Genomic DNA, 22,500 nt, shown 5'->3' on the forward strand with positions numbered 1-22,500 from the left:
TGGACACCTGGGATTTCAACACCGCCCACTAAACACTCTCTGTCTCTCTCTATCTCTCTGTCTCTCTCCGTCTCTCTTTCTCTCTCTCCATCTCTCTCTCTCTTTCTCTCTCTCTGTCTCTCTCTCTGTCTCTAGCTTTCTTTTATCTCTCTTATCTGTCTCTTATCTGTCTCTGTCTGTTTCTACCGTATTATTCAGCATTTAGAGTTCCTTAGGAAACCTATTTGTCTGAATACGTTCACAAAATGTTTACGAAGCTGCAGCTTGCATTGTCGATTAGTGAAGTATGTTTGTCTGTCTGTGGAATATTTTTGTTTTTGAAATTCTTTTTATTTCACATTTATTTATTTAACCAGGTAGGCCAGTTGAGAACACGTTTTCATTAACTACTGTGACCTGGCCAAGGTAAAGCAAAGCAGTGTGACAAAAACAACCATACAAAGTTACACATGGGATAAACAAACATACAGTCAATAACGCAATAGAAAAATCTGTGTACAGTGTGTGCAAATGAAGTAAGGAGGTAAGGCAATAAATAGGCCAATAGTGGCGAAGTAATTACAATTTAGCAATTTACACTGGAGTGATATATGTGCAGATGAGGATGTGCAAGTAGAAATACTGGTGTGCAAAAGAGCTGTCACAGGTGTCGATGAAAGGGGACCAAAGTGCAGCGGGTAAAGTGCTCATCTTCTTTTATTATTTAATAAAGTGAACACTTAAACAATAACAAACCGTCAATCAACAGTTCCGTAAGGCACATAGGCTATACCGAAAACAACCACCCACAAAACCCAAAGGAAAACAGGCTGCCTAAGTATGGCTGCCAATCAGAGACAACGAAAGACACCTGCCTCTGATTAAAAACCACACTCGGCCAAAGCTTGAAAACGAAACATAGAAAATGAAAACTAGAACCAAAATCCCCTAGAACAAAAAAAACAAAACACACAAAACCATCACCCCTTGCCACGCCCTGACCAACTACAAATAACAAATGACAAAAGACCCCTCTACTGGTCAGGACATGACTGGGGAGCGTCGCTGGAGGCTCCTGACTGGGGAGCATCGCTGGAGGCTCCAGGCTGAGGAGCGTCGCTGGAGGCTCCAGGCTGAGGAGCGTCGCTGGAGGCTCCTGTCTGGGGAGCGTTGCTGGAGGCTCCGGGCTGAGGAGCGTCGCTGGAGGCTCCTGTCTGGGGAATGTTGCTGGAGGCTCCTGACTGGGGAGCGTCGCTGGAGGCTCCGGGCTGGGGAGCGTCGCTGGAGGCTCCTGACTGGGGAGCGTCGCTGGAAGGAGAGTGCACGGAGCAGGCACAGGACATACTGGTCCTTGGAGGTGCACTGGAGGTCTGGCGCTCAGGGCTGGCACAACCCGTCCTTGCCCGATGCTGACTATAGCCCGGCAAGGGCGGAGCGCTGGCACAGGACGAACTGGGCTGTGCTGGGGAATGCGGGGCACTGTACATGGAGCAGGCGTAGGATATCCTGGGCCCAGGATTCTCACTGGAGGTCTGACACCTACAGCTAGCATAACCCGTCCTGGCTCAATGCTCACTCTAGCCCGGCAAGGGCGAAGCGCTGGCACAGGATGAACTGGGCTGTGCTGGGGAATGCAGGGTATCGTGCGTGGAGCAGGCGAAGGATATCCTTGGCCGAGGAGCCGCACTGGAGGCCAGATACGCTGAGCCAGTGCACTTTTCCCTGGCTGCCGGCTAGCTGTCGCACGACAACCTTGAGGAGCCTGTATCAACCGCACCGGGCTCTGAGTGCGTATGGGCGACATAGTGCGCTTTCCTCCATACTGCCTAGCTCCTCCCTCTGTGCGTCTGCTCTGTCATGCGCTTTCCACCAGTCCCTTTCTCCGGAATCTAGCGTCGTCATCCGCTCTTGACTCCTCGACCGGCTCTGGTCTCCTCCATGGCTCCCTCAGAAATGCCCGAGAAGTTAGGTCAGGGTTCCCCCCTGACCTAGCAAAACTCCCCTTATGCCCCCCCACCCACAATTTTTTGGGGGGGCTGCCTCTTCACCTCCTAAATAGGAGGATACAACGCATCGTACCTCCGTAGTTCCCTCTTTCCTTCCTCCAGCTCCTCCTTCAGGCGCTGGTACTCCCCAGCCTGGCTCGATGGACCCTTTCCATCGAGGATCTCCTCCCACGTCCATGACTCGAGATACCTCCTCTCCTGCTTCTTCTTCCGTTGCTTGGTCCTTCTTTGGTGGGTGGTTCTGTCACAAGCGTCGATGAAAGGGGACCAAAGCGCAGCGGGTAAAGTGCTCATCTTCTTTTATTATTTAATAAAGTGAACACTTAAAAAATATCAAACTGACAATCAACAGTTCCGTAAGGCACATAGGCTATACCGAAAACAACCACCCACAAAACCCAAAGGAAAACAGGCTGCCTAAGTATGGCTGCCAATCAGAGACAACGAAAGACACCTGCCTCTGATTGGAAACCACACTCGGCCAAACCTGGAAAACGAAACATAGAAAATGAAAACTAGAACCAAAATCCCCTAGAACAAAAAACCCAAAACACACAAAACAATCACCCCCTGCCACGCCCTGACCAACTACAAATGACAAAAGACCCCTCTACTGGTCAGGATGTGACAAGAGCAGAAAAACAAAAACAAATATGGGGATGAGGTAGGTATTTGGTTGGATGGGCTATTTACAGATGGGCTGTGTACAGCTGCAGCAATCGGTAAGCTGCTCTGACAGCTGACGCTTAAAGTTAGTGAGGGAGATATAAGTCTCCAACTTCAGTGATTTTTGCAAATCGTTCCAGTCATTGGCAGCAGAGAACCGGAAGGAAAGGCTGCCAAAGTAGGTGTTGACTTTGGGGATGACCAGTGAAATATACATGCTGGACCACGTGCTACGGGTGGGTGTAGCTATGGTGACCAGTGAGCTGCGATAAGGCGGAGCCAGTGGGTTTGGCGACAAATATGAAGCGAGGACCAGCCAACGAGAGCATACAGGTCGCAGTGGTGGGTAGTATATGGAGCAATGGTGACAAAACGGATGACACTGTGATAGACTGCATCCAATTTGCTGAGTAGAGTGTTGGAGGCTATTTTATAAATGACATCGCCAAAGACAAGGATCGGTAGGATGGTCAGTTTTACGAGGGTAAGTTTGGCAGCATGAGTGTAGGAGGCTTTGTTGTGAAATAGGAAGCTGATTCTAGATTTAACTTTGGATTGGAGATGCTTAATGTGAGTCTGGAAGGAGAGTTTACAGTCTAGCCAGACACCTAGGTATTTGTAGTTGTCCACATATTCTAAGTCAGAACCGTCCAGAGTAGTGATGCTGGACGGGCGGGCAGGTGTGGTCAGCGATCGGTTGAAGCATTGAACATGCATTTAGTTTTACTTGCAGTTAATAGCAGTTGGAGGCCACGGAAGGAGAGCGGTATGGCATTGAAGCTCGTCTGGAGGTTAGTTAACACAGTGTCCAAAGAAAGGCCAGATGTATACAGAATGGTGTCGTCTGCGTAGAGGTGGATCAGTGAATCACCAGCAGCAAGAGGCAACAACAACAGGCCCTCTGACAGGCCCTCTGATTTGACACACTGAACTCTATCTGAGAAGTAGTTAGTGAACCAGGCGAGGGAGAAACCAAGGCTGTTGAGTCGGCCGATTAGAATACGGTGATTGACAGAGTCGAAATCCTTGGCCAGGTCGATGAAGACGGCTGCACAGTACTGTCTTTAATCGATGGCAGTTATGATATCGTTTAGGACCATGAGCGTGGCTGAGGTGCACCCGTGACCTGCTCGGAAACCAGACTGCATAGTGGAGAAGGTACGGTAAGATTCAAAATGGTCGGTGATCTGTTTGTTCACTTGGCTTTCAAAGACTTTAGAAAGGCAGGGCAGGATGGATATAGGTCTATAACAGTTTGGGTCTAAGAGTGTCACCCTCTTTGAAGAGGGGGATGACCGCGGCAGCTTTCCAATCTTTGGGGATCTCATAAGATATGAAGGAGAGGTTGAACAGACTAGTAATAGTGGTTGCAACAATGGCGGCGGATAATTTGAGAAAGAGAGGGTCCAGATTGTCTAGCCCAGCTGATTTGTAGGGATCCAGATTTTGCAGCTCTTTCAGAACATCAGCTGTCTGGATTTGGGTGAAGGAGAAGCTAGGGAGGCTTGGGTAAGTTGCTGCAGGTTGTGCAGAGCTGTTGGCCGGGGTTGGGGTAGCCAGGTGGAAAGCATGGCCAGCCGTAGAGAAATGCTTATTGAAATTCTCGATTATCGTGGATTTATCAGTGGTGACAGTGTTTCCTAGCCTCAGTGCAGTGGGCAGCTGGGAGGAGGTTCTGTTATTATCCATGGACTTTACAGTGTCCCAAAACTTTTGGAATTAGAGCTGCAGGATGCAAATTTCTGTTTGAAAAAGCTAGCCTTTGCCTTCCTAACTGACTGTGTGTATTGGTTCCTGGCTTCTCTGAAAAGTTGCATATCACAGGGACTATTCAAAGCTAATGCAGTACGCCACAGGGTGATTTTGTGCAAGGGCAGTCAAGTCTGGAGTGAACCAAGGGCTATGTCTGTTCTTATTTAAAAAAAATGGAAAGGGGCATGATTATTTACGATGGTGAGGAAAGCACATTTAAAGAAAATTTAGAGTTTCTTCTGTCTGATTATACAGTATTTATCCAGAGCTGACTTTTATACTAGCTATAATATAATAAGAATACTATATTAACCCTAACCTTAACCTTTACCCTAACCTTTACCCTGACTCTAAACCTTACTGTAACCCTAGCAACAGGTTTCATATCAGGTGTAACCCTATCAACACATTTACTCTGACTCTAAACCTTACCGTAACCCTAGCAACAGGTTACATATCAACACATTTACTCTGACTCTAAACCTTACTGTAACCCTAGCAACAGGTTACATATCAACACATTTACTCTGACTCTAAACCTTACCGTAAGCCTAGCAACAGGTTACATATCAACACATTTACTCTGACTCTAAACCTTACCGTAACCCTAGCAACAGGTTACATATCAACACATTTACTCTGACTCTAAACCTTACCGTAACCCTAGCAACAGGTTACATATCAACACATTTACTCTGACTCTAAACCTTACTGTAACCCTAGCAACAGGTTTCATATCAACATATTTACTCTGACCCTAAACCTTACTGTAACCCTAGCAACAGGTTACATATCAACACATTTGTAGTTGATAGTTTGTTCAATATTTATCTGGCGATCATTCATGTTGTGTTGTGTCAGCAGGAGATGAAGAAGCAGCACCTTCCTCTTCCTCACCAGGATGTCCAGAGAGAGATCAGAGAGGGGGAGTAACTGGGGATTACACTATGATGGAGCCCTGATACAGAGGACAAAGCACAGGTGAGAGGGGGAGGAGGGGAACAGTGTTTGTGGAGAGGGTGGAGGGTAAACTGTGTTTGTGGAGGGGAGGAGGGTAACTGTGTTTGTGGAGGGGAGGAGGGTAACTGTGTTTGTGCAGGGGGAGGAGGGTAACTGTGTTTGTGCAGGGGGAGGAGGGTAACTGTGTTTGTGGAGGGGAGGAGGGTAACTGTGTTTGTGGAGGGGAGGAGGGTAACTGTGTTTGTGGAGGGGAGGAGGGTAACTGTGTTTGTGCAGAAGGAGGAGGGTAACTGTGTTTGTGGAGAGGGAGGAGGGTAACTGTGTTTGTGGAGGGGAGGAGGGTAACCGTGTTTGTGGAGAGGGAGGAGGGTAACTGTGTTTGTGCAGGGGGAGGCGGGTAACTGTGTTTGTGGAGAGGGAGGAGGGTAACTGTGTTTGTGGAGGGGAGGAGGGTAACCGTGTTTGTGGAGAGGGAGGAGGGTAACTGTGTTTGTGCAGGGGGAGGAGGGTAACTGTCTTTGTGGAGGGGGAGGAGGGTAAATGTGTTTGTGGAGGGGAGGAGGGTAACTGTCTTTGTGGAGGGGAGGAGGGTAACTGTCTTTGTGCAGGGGGAGGAGGGTAACTGTCTTTGTGCAGGGGGAGGAGGGTAACTGTGTTTGTGGAGAGGGAGGAGGGTAACTGTGTTTGGAAGGGGGAGGAGGGTAACTGTCTTTGTGGAGGGGGAGGAGGGTAACTGTGTTTGTGGAGGGGAGGAGGGTAACTGTGTTTGTGGAGGGGAGGAGGGTAACTGTCTTTGTGGAGGGGAGGAGGGTAACTGTCTGTGGAGGGGGAGGAGGGTAACTGTCTTTGTGGAGGGGGAGGAGGGTAACTGTGTTTGTGGAGAGGGATGAGGGTAACTGTGTTTGGAAGGGGAGGAGGGTAACTGTGTTTGTGGAGGGGGAGGAGGGGAACTGTGTTTGTGGAGGGGAGGAGGGGAACTGTGTTTGTGCAGGGGAGGAGGGTAACTGTGTTTGTGCAGGGGGAGGAGGGTAACTGTCTTTGTGGAGGGGGAGGAGGGTAACTGTGTTTGTGGAGGGGGAGGAGGGTAACTGTGTTTGTGGAGAGGGAGGAGGGTAACTGTGTTTGTGGAGAGGGAGGAGGGTAACTGTGTTTGTGGAGGGGAGGAGGGTAACTGGGTGTGTATGTGTGTATGTGTGTTTTGTGTTTGTGTGTGAGAGAGAGAGAGAGAGAGAGAGAGAGAGAGAGAGAGAGAGAGAGAGAGAGAGAAATAATGAAGGAGAGAGAGCAAGGGAGGAACAGACAGAGACAGACAGAGAGAGATAGACAGAGTGGAGGGGTCTCTGTCTTAGTGTATATGGCTGTATGTTGGTCTGAGGTGATTGTCTCTAATCTGGCTCAGTGGGGTGACGCAGTAACACACACACACACACACACTCACAGTAATCTCATTATCTGTGTGTGTGTTTGTGTAAGCACATGCCATTTGTCCGATGTGTGTTTTATTTTAGTTTGAATGTATAAACGTGCTGTAAGTGAAAGAACTATGAAGAAGAAGTTGAACGAGGTGAAATGAAAGAGTAAAAGAGAGAGGTAGAGGAGGAGAAGATGGGAAGAGGGAGGCAGGGAGAAAGTGAATGGTTGAGTAGGGCACATGTGCTGCTGTAGCCCCATTAGCCTCTAGTGTGTGTGTGTGTGTGTGTGTGTGTGTGTGTGTGTGTGTGTGTGTGTGTGTGTGTGTGTGTGTGTGTGTGTGTGTGTGTGTGTGTGTGTGTGTGTGTGTGTGTGTGTGTGTGTGTGTGTCAGTATTACCCTGTCAAAGGAAATCTGACTCCTCCCATTGTTTCTACTTATCTAATAAACCGAGAGAGAGAACGAGAGAGAGAGCGAGAGAGCGAGAGAGAGAGAGAGAGAGAGAGAGAGAGAGAGAGAGAGAGAGAGAGAGAGAGAGAGAGAGAGAGAGAGAGAGAGAGAGAGAGGAATATAAATAGAAAGAGTGTGAGTGATGGTTGGTTGAACGATTGATCAAGAAAAGACTGGGGAAATAAGAGCTAGGTGGATGAGACTGACAGACATGAAGGCAGGGAGAGACAGTGAGACAGTACTCTGCAATAAAAGTGTTCACGACTCCACCCCCTTGTTTCTTGACAGTGAAATGCTTTGCTACTCTGTGTCTATTGTTCTAATGGCTCCTCGCTCACAACACTGTAGTAGACAATGAGATTAGATAGCAGTGTTCTGTTATACATTCTGATAAATAGACAACAATAGAGATTAGATAGCAGTGTTCTGTTATACATTCTGATAAATAGACAACAATGAGATTAGATACCAGTGTTCTGTTATACATTCTGGTAAGCCTTCCCTGTAGCTCAGTTGGTAGAGCATGGTGTTTGCAATGCCAGGGTTGTGGGTTCAATTCCCACGGGGGGCCAGCACAGAAAAAAAAATGTATGGAATGTATGAAATTGTATGAAATGTATGCATTCACTACTGTAAGTCGCTCTGGATAAGAGCGTCTGCTAAATGACTAAAAATGTAAATGATAAAATGACAACAATAGAGATTAGATTGCAGTGTTCTGTTATACATTCTGATAAATAGACAACAATGAGATTAGATAGCAGTGTTCTGTCATACATTCTGATAAATAGACAACAATGAGATTAGATAGCAGTGTTCTGTTATACATTCTGATAAATAGACAACAATAGAGATTAAATAGCAGTGTTCTGTTATACATTCTGATAAATAGACAACAATAGAGATTAGATACCAGTGTTCTGTCATACATTGGAAAGCAGCTGCGGTCATCCCCCTCTTCGAATCCCACCGCACCTTCTCCGCTATACAATCTGTTTTCAGAGCTGGTCATGGGTGTACCTCAGCCACACTCAAGGTCCTAAATGATATCGTAACCACCATCGATAAGAAACAATACTGTGCAGCCGTATTCATTGACCTGGCCAAGGATTTCGACTCGGTCAATCACCACATCCTCATCGGCAGACTCAATAGCCTTGGTTTCTCAAATGATTGCCTCGCCTGGTTCACCAACTACTTCTCTGATAAAGTTCAGTGTGTCAAATCGGAGGGCCTGTTGTCCGGGTCTCTGGTAGTCTCTATGGGGGTGCCACAGGGTTCAATTCTCGGGCCGACTCTCTTCTCTGTATACATCAATGATGTCGCTCTTGCTGCTGGTGAGTCTCTGATCCACCTCTAAGCAGACGACACCATTCTGTATACTTCTGGCCCTTCTTTGTTAACACTGTGTTAACAAACCTCCAGACAAGCTTCAATGCCATACAACTCCCCCTCCGTGGCCTCCAACTGCTCTTAAATACAAGTAAAACTAAATGCATGCTCTTCAACCGATCGCTGCCTGCACCTGCCCGCCCGTCAAGCATCACTACTCTGGACAGTTCTGACTTAGAATATGTGGACAACTACAAATACCTAGGTGTCTAGTTAGACTGTAAACTCTCCTTCCAGACTCACATCAAACATCTCCAATCCAAAGTTATATCTAGAATTGGCTTCCTATTTTGCAACAAAGCATCCTTCACTCATGCTGCCAAACATACCCTCGCAAAACTGGCCATCCTACTGATCCTCGACTTTGGCGATGTCATTTACAAAATAGCCTCCAATACCCTACTCAATAAATTGGATGCAGTCTATCACAGTGCCATCGGTAATGTCACCAAAGCCCCATATACTACCCACCGCTGCAACCTGTATGCGCTCGTTGGCTGGCCCTCGCTTCATACTCGTCGCTAAACCCACTGGCTCCAGGTCATCTACAAGACCCTGCTAGGTAAAGTTCCCCCTTATCTCAGCTCGCTGGTCACCATAGCAGCACCCACCTGTAGCACGCGCTCCAGCAGGTATATCTCTCTGGTCACCCCCAAAGCCAATTCCTCCTTCGGCCGCCTCTCCTTCCAGTTCTCTGCTGCCAATGACTGCAACAAAAATCTCTAAAACTGGAAACACTTATCTCCCTCACTAGCTTTAAGCACCAGCTGTCAGAGCAGCTCACAGATTACTGCATCTGTACATAGCCCATCTATAATTTAGCCCAAACAACTACCTCTTCCCCTACTGTATTTATTTATTTATTTTGCTCTTTTGCACCCCATTATTTATATTTCTACTTTGCACTTTCTTCCACTGCAAATCTACCATTCCAGTGTTTTACTTGCTATATTGTATTTACTTTGCCACCATAGCCTTTTTTGCCTTTACCTTCCTTATCTCACCTCATTTGCTCACTTTGTATATAGACTTATTTTTCTACTATATTATTGTTTGTATGTTTGTTTTACTCCATGTGTAACTCGGTGTTGTTGTATGTGTCAAACTGCTTTGCTTTATCTTGGCCAGGTCGCAATTGTTAATGTGAACTTCTTCTCAACTAGCCTACCTGGTTACATAAAGGTGAAATAAAATAAAAAAATAAATACATTCTGATAAATAGAAAACAATGAGATTAGATACCAGTGTTCTGTTATACATTCTGATAAATAGACAGCAATGAGATTAGAAACCAGTGTTCTGTCATACATTCTGATAAATAGACTACAATGGATTCACTTTGGAAGTCCAAACGACAAAAGCGTTCATTAGAAATATGTTATTAATGAGAAGGGACTTGAATGTATTGGAATAAATATGTTGTTGAGTGGTTTTAGTGTTTGGCATGAGCTGAAACCTCACTCAGTGTTTTTCATAATCTACTTTTGAAGAAGACAAATGCCATGTAAATATCCATTAATCATATGGTGGATAGTTAGCATCACATTTGCCTGGTGTCTATCACAACTCAGGATATGACCCAGATAGTACAGTTCTCTATAATTTATTATAACACAAAGGGCAGGTCGAGGACTAGCAGAGGTTCGTAGTCAGGTCAGAGTCAGGCAGGTACAGGACGGCAGAAAGCTCAAGGCATGCAGAATAGTCAGAACCTAGAAAACTTGGGAAAAAACACTTCAGAAACAAGAAAACGGGAAAGCACGCTGGTAAAAACTGACAAGACAAACTGGCAACAGACAAACAGAAACAGGAGACAAAGGGCTGTGAGACAGAGGTTTAATCCTAGACACATGAAAAGTGGGATATATACTGAGGGTGCGGTGCAACAGAAGACGAACAGCAGAGGGGCTAAGTACTTTAGAGATGGAGAAGGGCCGATGAAACGGGGGGAAAGTTTACCGTACTCCACCCGGAGGGGCAGGTCCCTCTGACTGAGCCGGTAGCAGGGAGCAGGGGGTCCGGTGGCGATCCGCTTGTCGCCGATACCTGGAAGTGGTCTTCAACAGCTCGGCTCTCTTCCAGGTACGGAGACAGCAGCGGATGAACATCTGGGCAGGGGGACGGCTGACTTCCTCCTCTTGCTCAGGGAAGAGCGGGGGTTGATATCCCAAGGGACACTCGAAGGGTGAGAGGCCAGTGGCCGAGCAGAGAAGGCTGTGGTGGGCGTATTCCACCCAAACCAATCAAACTTTATTTGTCACATGCACCGAATACAACAAGTGTAGACCTTACCGTGAAATGCTTACTTTACAAGCCCTTAACCAACAGTGCAGTTCAAGTTCAAGTTGCTGGCTCCATGTGGTGGGGTTGGCGGAGACCAGGCAATGAAGGGCTATCGCTAGGTTCTGATTGGCTCGCTCCGACTGGCCATTAGATTGGGGTGGAAACCAGAAGACAGACTGGCTGACAGCCCAATGAGGGTGCAAAATGCCTTCCAGAACCAGAAGTGGGGACCACGATCAGAGATCATGTCAACCGGAAGTCCATGGATCCGGATGACGTGCTGCACCATGAGCTGGGCCGTCTCCTTGGCTGAGGGTAACTTGGGAGGGGAATAAAATGGGCGGTTGGAAGGCCACCAGAAGCGTCATCCAACGGGAGCCTGGATGGCAGGTCAGTCTTGAGGAATGTGCCCATTCCAGGACCGGGGAACGCTGCGCTTTACAGACCAGGCTCTCTATACCCCAGATGACTGTAGCCGCTAGACAGGAGGTAGGGAGGATGGTCTCGGGGTCAGACAGAGTAGCAATAGAACCGTGAGAGTTCATCAGGCTTCACGTTCTTGGACCCCCGGGCAGTAGGAGAGAGTGAAATTGAAACGGGTGAATAACAGGGCCCATCAAGCCTGCCTAGAGTTGAGGCGCTTGGCGGTGCGGAGATATTCCAGATTATTATGGTCAGGCCACACTAAGAATGGGTGTTCCGCCTCCTCCAACCAGTGCCTCCACTCGTCCAACGCCATCTTGACAGCAACAAGTTCTCGATTTCCCACATCATAGTTCCTCTCTGCAGGGGTAAGACGATGGGAGAGGAATGCGCAGGGGTGCAGCTTTTGGTCCGTGGCAAAACGGCCCCCACTCCGACATCCGAGGCGTCAACCTCCACCACAAACTGACGGGACGGTCCGAGAACTCTTGGTCAGCTGAATGACTTGTCAGACGTGGAGGACGTGGTCTTGAGCTTAACATTAAAAGACAAGGATGTCGTGGAGGTAGACAAACACGAACCGGTTCAGCATGTCCCGGAGCACATCGTTGACCAGGATCTAGAACACCCCAGGAGCGCTGGTCAGTCAGGGTGACGGTTTTTAACCGTTTTTATCCAATTGGCATAACTAAATACTCATAGTGCCCGCTAGCTGTGTTAAAGGCTGTTTTACACTAATCTCCCTCCCGTACCTAAACAAGATGGCAGGCCGTTCCGAAGGTCCAACTTAGAGAAGATGGTCGCTTCATGAAGAGGTTTGAAAGCCGAGGAGATGAGTGGTAGAGGGTGACGTTTTTTAACTGTGATGTCATTCAGGTCCCTGTAGTCGATACAGAGTTTTGTCCTTCTCCACAAAGAACAACCCTGCGCCGGCGGGAGAGGCCGATGGACAAATACTCCCTGCAGTGAGAGAGTTCTGAATGTACTCCTCTATAGCCTTGGTCTCTAGGAGTAAAGCCCGCCCGAGGGGGTGTAGCGCCCAGGAGAAGGTCAATGGCGCAGTCATAGGGTCGATGCGGAGGGAGAGCCGTAGCGCAGGCCTTGTTAAAGACTTCCAGGAGGTCCAGGTACTTCGCGGGAATGGCGGAGAGATCCGAGAGCTTCTCTCAAGCCTGCAAGAAGATGTCCCAGGCCAGGCTGGGCCGACTTAAGACAATGACCATGGCAGAATGGGCTCCAACCCATGATAAAACCAGTAGCCCAGTTCGTCAGGGAAGGCAGAATGGTCAGAACCGGGAAAACTAGGAAACAAACACTTGAGAAAAAGGAAAATGGGAATGCACACTGGTAAGACCTGACATCACAAGACAAACTGACAACAGACAAACAGAAAACACAGGCATAAATACACTGGAGATAATGAGGGGAGATGGGAGACACCTGGTGGGGGTGGAAACAAACACAAAGACAGGTGAAACAGATCAGGGTGCGAAAGTGTACATGTATCAGGTTTATCCTGGTCTAGCCTGGTCTGGTTCTGCTAGTCTGGTCTAATCTGGTAAGGTTCTGTTAGGTCTGGGCCTGGTCTTGTTCTGTTAGTCTGGTCTAACCTAGTATTGTTCTGTTTAGGTCTGAGCCTGTAATCACAAAGTCTCAGAGTAGGAGTTTTGATCTAGGATCAGTTCGACTTGTTAATTATAGTGAATGAGATTACAACATGGACGGGGGAGACCTGATCCTAGATCATAATGAATGAGATTACAACATGGACGGGGGAGACCTGATCCTAGATCATAATGAATGAGATTACAACATGGACGGGGGAGACCTGATCCTAGATCATAATGAATGAGATTACAACATGGACAGGGGAGACCTGATCCTAGATCATAATGAATGAGATTACAACATGGACAGGGGAGACCTGATCCTAGATCATAATGAATGAGATTACAACATGGACAGGGGAGACCTGATCCTAGATAATAATGAATGAGATTACAACATGGACAGGGGAGACCTGATCCTAGACCATATTGAATGAGATTACAACATGGACAGGGGGGGACCTGATCCTAGATCATAATGAATGAGATTACAACATGGACAGGGGAGACCTGATCCTAGATCATAATGAATGAGATTACAACATGGACAGGGGAGACCTGATCCTAGATCATAATGAATGAGATTACAACATGGACAGGGGAGACCTGATCCTAGATCATAATGAATGAGATTACAACATGGACAGGGGAGACCTGATCCTAGATCTTAATGAATGAGATTACAACATGGACAGGGGAGACATGATTTTAGATCATAATGGATGAGATTACAACATGGACAGGGGAGACCTGATCCTAGATCATATTGAATGAGATTACAACATAGACAGGGGGGGACCTGATCCTAGATCATAATGAATGAGATTACAACATGGACAGGGGAGACCTGATCCTAGATCATAATGAATGAAATTACAACATGGACAGGGGAGACCTGATCCTAAGTCAACACTCCTACTCTGAAATGCTTTGTGATGACAGGTGTGATTCAGTAAAGTTTACTCTGGTCTGGATTGGTTCCTGCACCTGTAGAGATCTTTCCCCCCTTCCTGTGTGTGTGTGTTTGTGCGTGTTTGTGTGCATGTGTGTAATTTGAGATGGACAAACAAAACAGACAGATGGACAGATTGAGGGCTAATGTGACCATGACTCATAGATAGACAACACAGTCTCTGGAGACACCGCTTTCTCTCTGTCTGTCTGTGTCATTCTCTCTCTCTCTCTCTCTCTCTCTCTCTCGCTCTCTCTCTCTCTCTCGCTCTCCCACTCTCCATCTCTCTCTCTCTGTTATTCTCTCTCTCTGTTATTCTCTCTCTCTCTCTCTCTCTCTGTCATTCTCTCTCTATCTCTCTCCCTCTCTCCATCTCTCTCCCTCTCTCCATCTCTCTCTTTCTATCTCTCTCTCGCTCTCCCACTCTCCATCTCTCTCTCTGTTATTCTCTCTCTCTCTCTCTCTCTCTGTCTCTCTCTCTCTGTCTCTTTCTCTCTCCATCTATCTATATCTCTCCTACTATGTCTCTCTGTCTCTGTCTCTGTCTCTCTCAATTCAATTCAAAGGGCTTCATTGGCATGATAAACATATGTTTACGTTGCCAAAGCAAGTGAAATAGATAATTAACAAAAGTGAAATAAACAATAAAAAGTGAACAGTAGATATTACGAATACACAAGTTCCAAAATAATAAACCCATTTCAAATATCATATTATGTCTATATACAGTGTTGTAATGATGTGCAAATAGTTCAAGTACAAAAGGGAAAATAAATAAATATGTGTTTTATTTACAATTACATTTGTTCTTCACTGGTTGCCCTTTTCTTGTGACAACAGGACACACATCTTGCTGCTGTGATGGCACACTGGTATTTCACCCAATAGATATGGGAGTTTATCAAAATTTGATTTGTTTTCAAATTCTTTGTGTATTGTGTAATCTGAGGGAAATATGTATCTCTAATATGGTCATACAAGTTAGGAAGTGTAGCTCAGTTTCCAACTCATTTTGTGGGCAGTGTGCACATAGCCTGTCTTATCTTGAGAGCCAGGTCTGCCTACAGCTGCATTTCTCAATAGCAAGGCTATGCTCACTGAGTCTGTACATAGTCAAAGCTTTCCTTAAGTTTGGGTCAGTCACAGTGGTCAGGTATTCTGCCACTGTGTACTCTCTGTTTAGGGCCAAATAGCATTCTAGTTTGCTGTGTTGTTTTGTTATTTCTTTCCAATGTGTAAAGGAATTATCTTTTTGTTTTGTCATGTTTTGGTTGGGTCTAATTGTGTTGCTGTGCTGGGGCTCTGTGGGGTCTGTTTGTGTTGGTGAACTGAGCCCCAGGACCAGTTTCTTAGGGCACTCTTCTCCAGGTTCATCTCTCTGTAGGTGATGGCTTTGTTATGGATGGTTTGGGAATCACTTCCTTTTAGGTGGTTGTAGAATTTAACGTCTCTTTTCTGGATTTTGATAATTAGTCAGTATCGGCCTAACCCTGCTCTGCATGCATTATTTTGTGTTTTACGTTGTACACGGAGGATACTCTCTCTGTCTTTCTCTCTCTCTTTCAAATCAATTCAAGGGGCTTTAATGGCATGGGAAACATATGTTAACATTGCCAAAGCAAGTGAAATAGATAAAAAACAAAAGTAAAATAAACAATAAAAAATGAACAATAAACATTACACTCTCACCCTCCAACTCTCTCTCTCTCTCTCTCTCTCTCTCTCTCTCTCTCTCTCGCTCTCTCTCTTAATATATATTTCACTGTCATTCACTATCTCTCTTCATATATATCTCTCTGTCGTTATCTATCTCTCTTCATACATCTCTCTCTGTCATTCACTATATCTCTTCATACCTCTCTCTTTATCATTCACTATCTCTCTTCATATATCTATCACATTTCAGGTAAGACCCAGAAGCAGACAACGTCAAAATAACAACAGCTTATTAATCCAACAGGGGCAGGCAAAAGACCGGTCAATGCAGGCAGGGGTCAGTAATCCAGATAGATGGGGCAAAGGTACAGGACGGCAGGCAGGCTCAGGGTCAGGGCAGGCAGAAAAGGTCAATACCGAGAAAACTAGAAAACAGGAACAATCGAGACAGGAACAGAGGGAGAAATGCTGGTAGGCTTGTCGAAACAAAATAAACTGGCAACAGACAAAAAGAGAAAACAGGTATAAATACACAGGAGACAATCGGGAGATGGACGACACCTGGAAGGGGGTGGAGACAATCACAAAGACAAGTGAAACAGATCAGGGTGTGACGATATCTCTCTCTGTCATTCACTCTCTCTCTCTCTTCATATATCACTCTTCATATATCTCTCTTCATATATCACTCTTCATATCTCTCTCTTCATATCTCTCTCTTCATATATCTCTCTTCATATATCTCTCTTCATATATCACTCTTCATATCTCTCTCTTCATATATCACTCTTCATATCTCTCTCTTCATATATGTCTCTTCATATCTCTCTCTTCATATCTCTCTCTTCATATATCACTCTTCATATCTCTCTCTTCATATATCACTCTTCATATATCACTCTTCATATATCACTCTTCATATCTCTCTCTTCATATCTCTCTCTTCATATATCACTCTTCATATATCACTCTTCATATATCACTCTTCATATATGTCTCTTCATATATCACTCTTCATATATGTCTCTTCATATATCACTCTTCATATATCACTCTTCATATATCACTCTTCATATATCACTCTTCATATCTCTCTCTTCATATATCACTCTTCATATATCACTCTTCATATATCACTCTTCATATCTCTCTCTTCATATATCTCTCTTCATATATCACTCTTCATATATCTCTCTTCATATATCACTCTTCATATCTCTCTCTTCATATATCTCTCTTCATATATCTCTCTTCATATATCACTCTTCATACATCTCTCTTCATATATCTCTCTGCCGGTCCTCTTCCTCCACCACTTTTTCTCTCTGCTTTGATCTCTCTCTCTCTTTTAACCTCTTTCTCACTCCTCTTCTTCTGATCTACAGTACCTTATAGTATCAACCCTATCTCTCTCTCTCTCTCCCTCTCCCTCTCCCTCTCTCTCTCTCTCTCTCTCTCTCACCCCCTCTCACCCACACCCTCCCTCTCTCTCTAGTCTAATGGATGGTGTTAATGCCCTATCATCAGTAATGTGTGTTCCATCATCAGTAATGTCTGTTGTTTCCTACCAGCTGGGAGTCTCAGACCTAGTCTGTGTCCCAAATGGCACCATATATATAGTGCACTATTTATCACCAGGGCCTTAGAAACATGCTACTGTCTTCATAATTCATCCAACCATCCATCTATCTATTTTTGATTCACTCACTCACCCACTCACCCACCCATGTTTTCTTTCTGTGGCTGGGGATGTTTAAGAGTTGCCAGGCCAACCATTGGGATAGGGTGCCATTTGGGACGGAACCACTATCGATTACAACCACATGTCCGACATGGTCTGTCAGGATCCATTTGAGATGATCCCCTCCTCACACAACTGAACCATTGGAGACCCATTTAAAAGAGACACCACAGCTGAGATTGGCAATTAGGCGCCATATTATTTGAGATCAATTGACATTATGCGCACCACATGTAGATTATCAGCCAATCGCAGCCTGTCTGGTCTACAGACCAATTAGAGCATCACAATCCCTAGTGACATCATCTCTGGTCCCCCAAAACCACATACAGCACTCTACTGAATAATATATAAGTCTGTGTGTGTGTGTGTGTGTGCGCGCGTTTGTGAACTTTTATTTATTCAGGCGAGCCCAATTGAGACCAGGGTTTCATTTCCAATGGTGCCCTGAGGATAGAAAATACATCAAATCAATAAAATAGAAATCTACAAGATAGAACAGCCAGATAGAACAGCCAGATAGAACAGCCAGATAGAACAGCCAGATAGAACAGCCAGATAGAACAGCCAGATAGAACAGCCAGATAGAACAGCCAGATAGAATAACCAGATAGAATAACCAGATTTCCTATCTAGATAGAATAACCAGATGTCCTATCTAGATAGAATAACCAGATAGAATAACCAGATGTCCTATCTGGTTATTCCATCTAGTTATTCCATCTAGTTATTCCATCTAGTTATTCCATCTAGTTATTCCATCTGGTTTTTCTATCTGGTTTTTCTATCTTGTTCTTCTATCTTGTTCTTCTATCTTGTTCTTCTATCTTGTTCTTCTATCTTGTTCTTCTATCTGGTTATTCTATCTGGTTGTTCTATCTAGATAGGACATCTGGTTATTCTATCTAGATAGAATAACCAGATATAATAACCAGATGGAATAACTAGATGGAATAACTAGATAGAATAACAAGATGGAATAACCAGATGGAATAACCAAATCGAATAACTAGATGGAATAACCAGATGGAATAACAAGATGGAATAACCAGTACATTAGAACATCATAAACTAAATATAAAGTCAATCAAAATAATTGCACACCTCGTTGAACTCATTTATCATCAGGGTTTAAACCGCTTTAGTAGCACCAGGGAATCCAAATGTAAGGAATTGTGTAAGTGAGTCCAAAAATGTGGAGCGTTAATCTATTTTTTGCAAGTCACTTAATATAATTTTAAACAAAGAGTGAGTGGCTGGAAGTGCATCATTCTCTAATATCTGTTTAGAATAAATGGAATTAAGAACTTTTCAGAAACCATTCTTTGGAAAGAAGTAGAGTGTGCTCAACTAACATGAGCCCAGGTGCAATCTAAAAATGTGCAAAGAAAAACACGCAAAACCACTCGCTCACCAATTAAGAATGTTTAATGGTGAGCAAGCATTGCACCTTTTCCTTTCCAGAAACCATTTGTTCAAATAGATGGCCAGTTTAGGCAAAATTATTTTTAAAAACTCCACAAATGTCATTTTTGACTGTTATGGGACAAGACACTGTCACAACCTACTGGGGCAAGGAGGGGGTGGAGTTTTTATTGATTTGATCACTCCACAATGGAGATGGATTTCCACCACTCTCTGATATACAATTCAAAAAGTATGTTGACTTTGCTTTGTTAACCAAAGTAAGACAAACTTTTCTCAAATGTCTGAAGAAGCCAGTCAAGAGGTAGATTCAGTCAATTTAGCTTTAGCCCAAGCTAAGTTTCTTTCATAAAATCTTTCAGACAATTCATGCGTGAACCATGGATTAGAGCTGTCTTTAACCCTTGATTTTTTATATGGGGCATGCTGATCTGCAACAGAGTTAAACTGAGAGGTAAAACATTTAAAGATCTGAATCAGAGATAGAGGACACACCTTCCCAATCATACATCCCTAGGTCATATAGGAAATGTTGCTCATTGAAAGTTATGACATGTCTACGTGCATACCTCTAATACAGGCAATGGAACAATAGTCACAATGTTAATCTATATTTGAACCCCTGCTCTCATCCTTGGCCTCTGACCTTTAACCCCTGTCTGTAGTTAAATGGAGGAGCGGGACAGAAGCCGCTCCCCGTCCCGCAGGACCAGTCGGGTGGAGCAGGTGGTGGGGCGATGGCTACGACGCTCCAGAGATTCCAGCAGCAGGTTAGTACTAACCAGGCCGGCCACGTAACATGGTTAGCTTTGGCATTAGGCCCGACTAGTTTGGGTTTGACTGGGTTAGCCAGGGAGCTAGTAATGGGTTTGTCTGGGTTAGATCTGGGGGGTAGTAATGGTTTTGTCTGGGTTAGCCTGGGGGCTAGTAATGGTTTTGTCTAGGTTAGCCTGGGGGCTACTAATGGTTTTGTCTAGGTTAGCCTGGGGGCTAGTAATGGGTTTGTCTGGGTTAGCCTGGGGGCTAGTAATGGTTTTGTCTAGGTTAGCCTGGGGGCTAGTAATGGTTTTGTCTAGGTTAGCCTGGGGGCTAGTAATGGTTTTGTCTAGGTTAGCCTGGGGGCTAGTAATGGGTTTGTCTAAATGGTTTTGTTTGGGTTAGCCTGGGGGCTAGTAATGGTTTTGTCTAAGTTAGCCTGGGGGCTAGTAATGAGTTTGTCTAAATGGTTTTGTTTGGGTTAGGCCTGGTTATTTAAGGCAATATTCGACATCATCTGTTGGAGACTATTATGATGAAGTGTTTCCTTGTTTGTTTTAATTGGCTGATACCTTGTCCTTCTGTTGTCCTCCCCTTTGATTGGATGACATCTTCTCCATTTGTATGGTTCCGTGATTCTGATTGTCTGCTACCTTGTCCTCTGATTCTGGCTGATACCTGGTCTCTACCCCAATCAGAGAGCGTATCCTGGTAGATGGGAAGGCAGCTGCGGGGGGAGAGTCTAGCGGTCAGGACCAGAAGAACAACTACCCGGTTAGACTGACCGTCCAGATCCTACGAGACCCCCTCCTCAACACTCATGGACTCACCCTGACACCTCAGACACCCATACTGGTGCAGGACGTCACCCCAGGTAGGCTACATAAACATGACATAGAGCTATCATAACCCTGACATCGGACTACATTGTGCTGTCATGAGTTTGGGACCGCTGGACAGATGAACTTAACAATCAACATCTGGTGAGAAAAACAGCAAGGGAAAGAAAGCAACAGATGGTTTCAGAGTCACTTGAAGATTTGATTTAATAATTTGGTTGGTTGGGTGGCAGAAATCAGACCAATTAGTTATGCTGTTGAATTCAGGTGGCAGTCTTTTGACCAATCGCCCTTTGCAAAACTGCGATCCTGGCAGTCTTGCTAGTCATTACTCTATTAGGCGCAGGATCCAACTACATCCTCCAGAGCATCATAGTCTGGGTGGATGAGGTACCCCTCCGCCTCCTTGATCCACCCCAGAGCCTGACTCACGCTCGGATCACCCTCAGAGCCAGACCCCCCTCCTGGTTCTCACCCTGGATTTCACCCGGGTCCTCATCACCCTCACCATCATTATCTAAACTCCAGTTGCGATGCTCCGTTTTGGGCTTGTCCAGCCTCTCTGGCTTGTTCAGACACTCTGCTCCATCCTGAGTCCCCTCAGCCTCTTTGGTGGTGGTTCCATCCAGCTCTCCCCTCCAGGAGAGGCACAGTTGGCTCTGGAGGGCCTGGAGGGTCAGGGGGGTGATGGCAGCATCAAGGCCTAGGGTGGTGCCCCCGAGCCTGGGTAAGGTGGAGTCTGAGTGTCCCTTCTTTACCCTGGAGGAGGAGGTGGACCATTTGGCCTTAAGGAGAACATGTATCATCTCAGACCCCATGTACCTCTCCAGAAACCTGGGACCCTCCTCTTCCTCATTCTCCTTTCTCTCACCCCCCTGTCCATCTCTCACTGGGGGCTGTGTTTGAGTGGCTGGTGTGCATGAGTGTGTCGAGGGAGGGATTTGATGGAGGGAGGGAAAGACAGTGAAAGATGCCAGGAGAAACTAGGAATGGTGGGTAAGAGAAGAGGGAGGAACATCTGCACTCTGGTCAATGGAACGTTTGCATTCTGGTCAATGGAACGTCTGCATTCTGGTCAATGGAACGTCTGCGTTCTGGTCAATGGAACGTCTGCGTTCTGGTCAATGGAACGTCTGCGTTCTGGTCAATGGAACGTCTGCGTTCTTGTCAATGGAACGTCTGCGTTCTGGGCAATGGAACGTCTGCGTTCTGGGCAATGGAACGTCTGCGTTCTGGGCAATGGAACGTCTGCGTTCTGGGCAATGGAACGTCTGCGTTCTGGGCAATGGAACGTCTGCGTTCTGGGCAATGGAACGTCTGCGTTCTGGGCAATGGAACGTCTGCGTTCTGGTCAATAGAACGTCTGCATTCTGGTCAATGGAACGTCTGCATTCTGGGCAATGGAACATCTGAATTCTGGGCAATGGAATGTCTGCATTCTGGTCAATGGAACGTCTGCATTCTGGTCAATGGAACGTTCCATTGACTCCTTTACCACATCTATGATCAAATTGTAAAATCCAATTGTGATGTCATTGAGATTGATTTTGATTGACAGGCTGTACAGAAAAGGGTTGAGGGGTTTTGTGTTGTTCCATAGGCTCCATTAGGGTTTGTGTTGTTAAGCCCAGGTGGAGACTGAGGGTGGGTCGCTAATGGCACCCAATTCCCTATAAAGTGTACTACTTGTGACCAGAGTCCTAGTAGTGCCCTATAGAGAATAGGGTGCCATTTGGGACGCAGTGAGAGGAGGGGGAATGTTGCTGAGCTAGTGGAAGTATCGCTGGTGTGTGTGTGGTGGTGGTTACAGTAATGAGAGGAACGGTTAATGGGAGATCAATACGACAACAAAGGGTTTATCATCATATGCAAAGAGTACCTACAGTAGGGCCCTGTGTGTATGGATGTATATAGACTACCCTCACAGACCTACTGTATATAGACTACCCTCACAGACCTACTGTATATAGACTACCCTCACAGACCTACTGTATATAGACTACTCTCACAGACCTACTGTATATAGACTACCCTCAGATATCTACTGTAAATAGATTACCCTTACAGACCTACTGTATGTAGACTACCCTCACAGACCTACTGTATGTAGACCACCCTCACAGACCTACTGTAAATAGACCACCCTCACAGACCTACTGTATATAGACTCCCTCAAATCAAATGTATTTATAAATCCCTTCTT

At 45.6% G+C, this 22,500-nt stretch overlaps 1 protein-coding gene across 1 annotated transcript in view; it reads left to right on the forward strand.

Annotated features, from left to right (window-relative positions):
* frmpd1a (FERM and PDZ domain containing 1a) overlaps window positions 1-22,500 on the forward strand; it is a 65,957-nt gene that overhangs the window by 10,081 nt on the left and 33,376 nt on the right. Inside the window, exons 2-4 of the mRNA XM_029746413.1 lie at window positions 5,268-5,384; window positions 19,368-19,472; window positions 20,157-20,332. Coding sequence (XP_029602273.1) covers window positions 19,372-19,472; window positions 20,157-20,332 — 277 coding nt within the window. The 5' untranslated portion in view covers window positions 5,268-5,384; window positions 19,368-19,371. The remainder of the gene's footprint in view (window positions 1-5,267; window positions 5,385-19,367; window positions 19,473-20,156; window positions 20,333-22,500) is intronic.

This window comes from Salmo trutta, unplaced genomic scaffold (genome assembly GCF_901001165.1).
Source record: "Salmo trutta unplaced genomic scaffold, fSalTru1.1, whole genome shotgun sequence".
NCBI classification, from domain to species: domain Eukaryota; kingdom Metazoa; phylum Chordata; class Actinopteri; order Salmoniformes; family Salmonidae; genus Salmo; species Salmo trutta.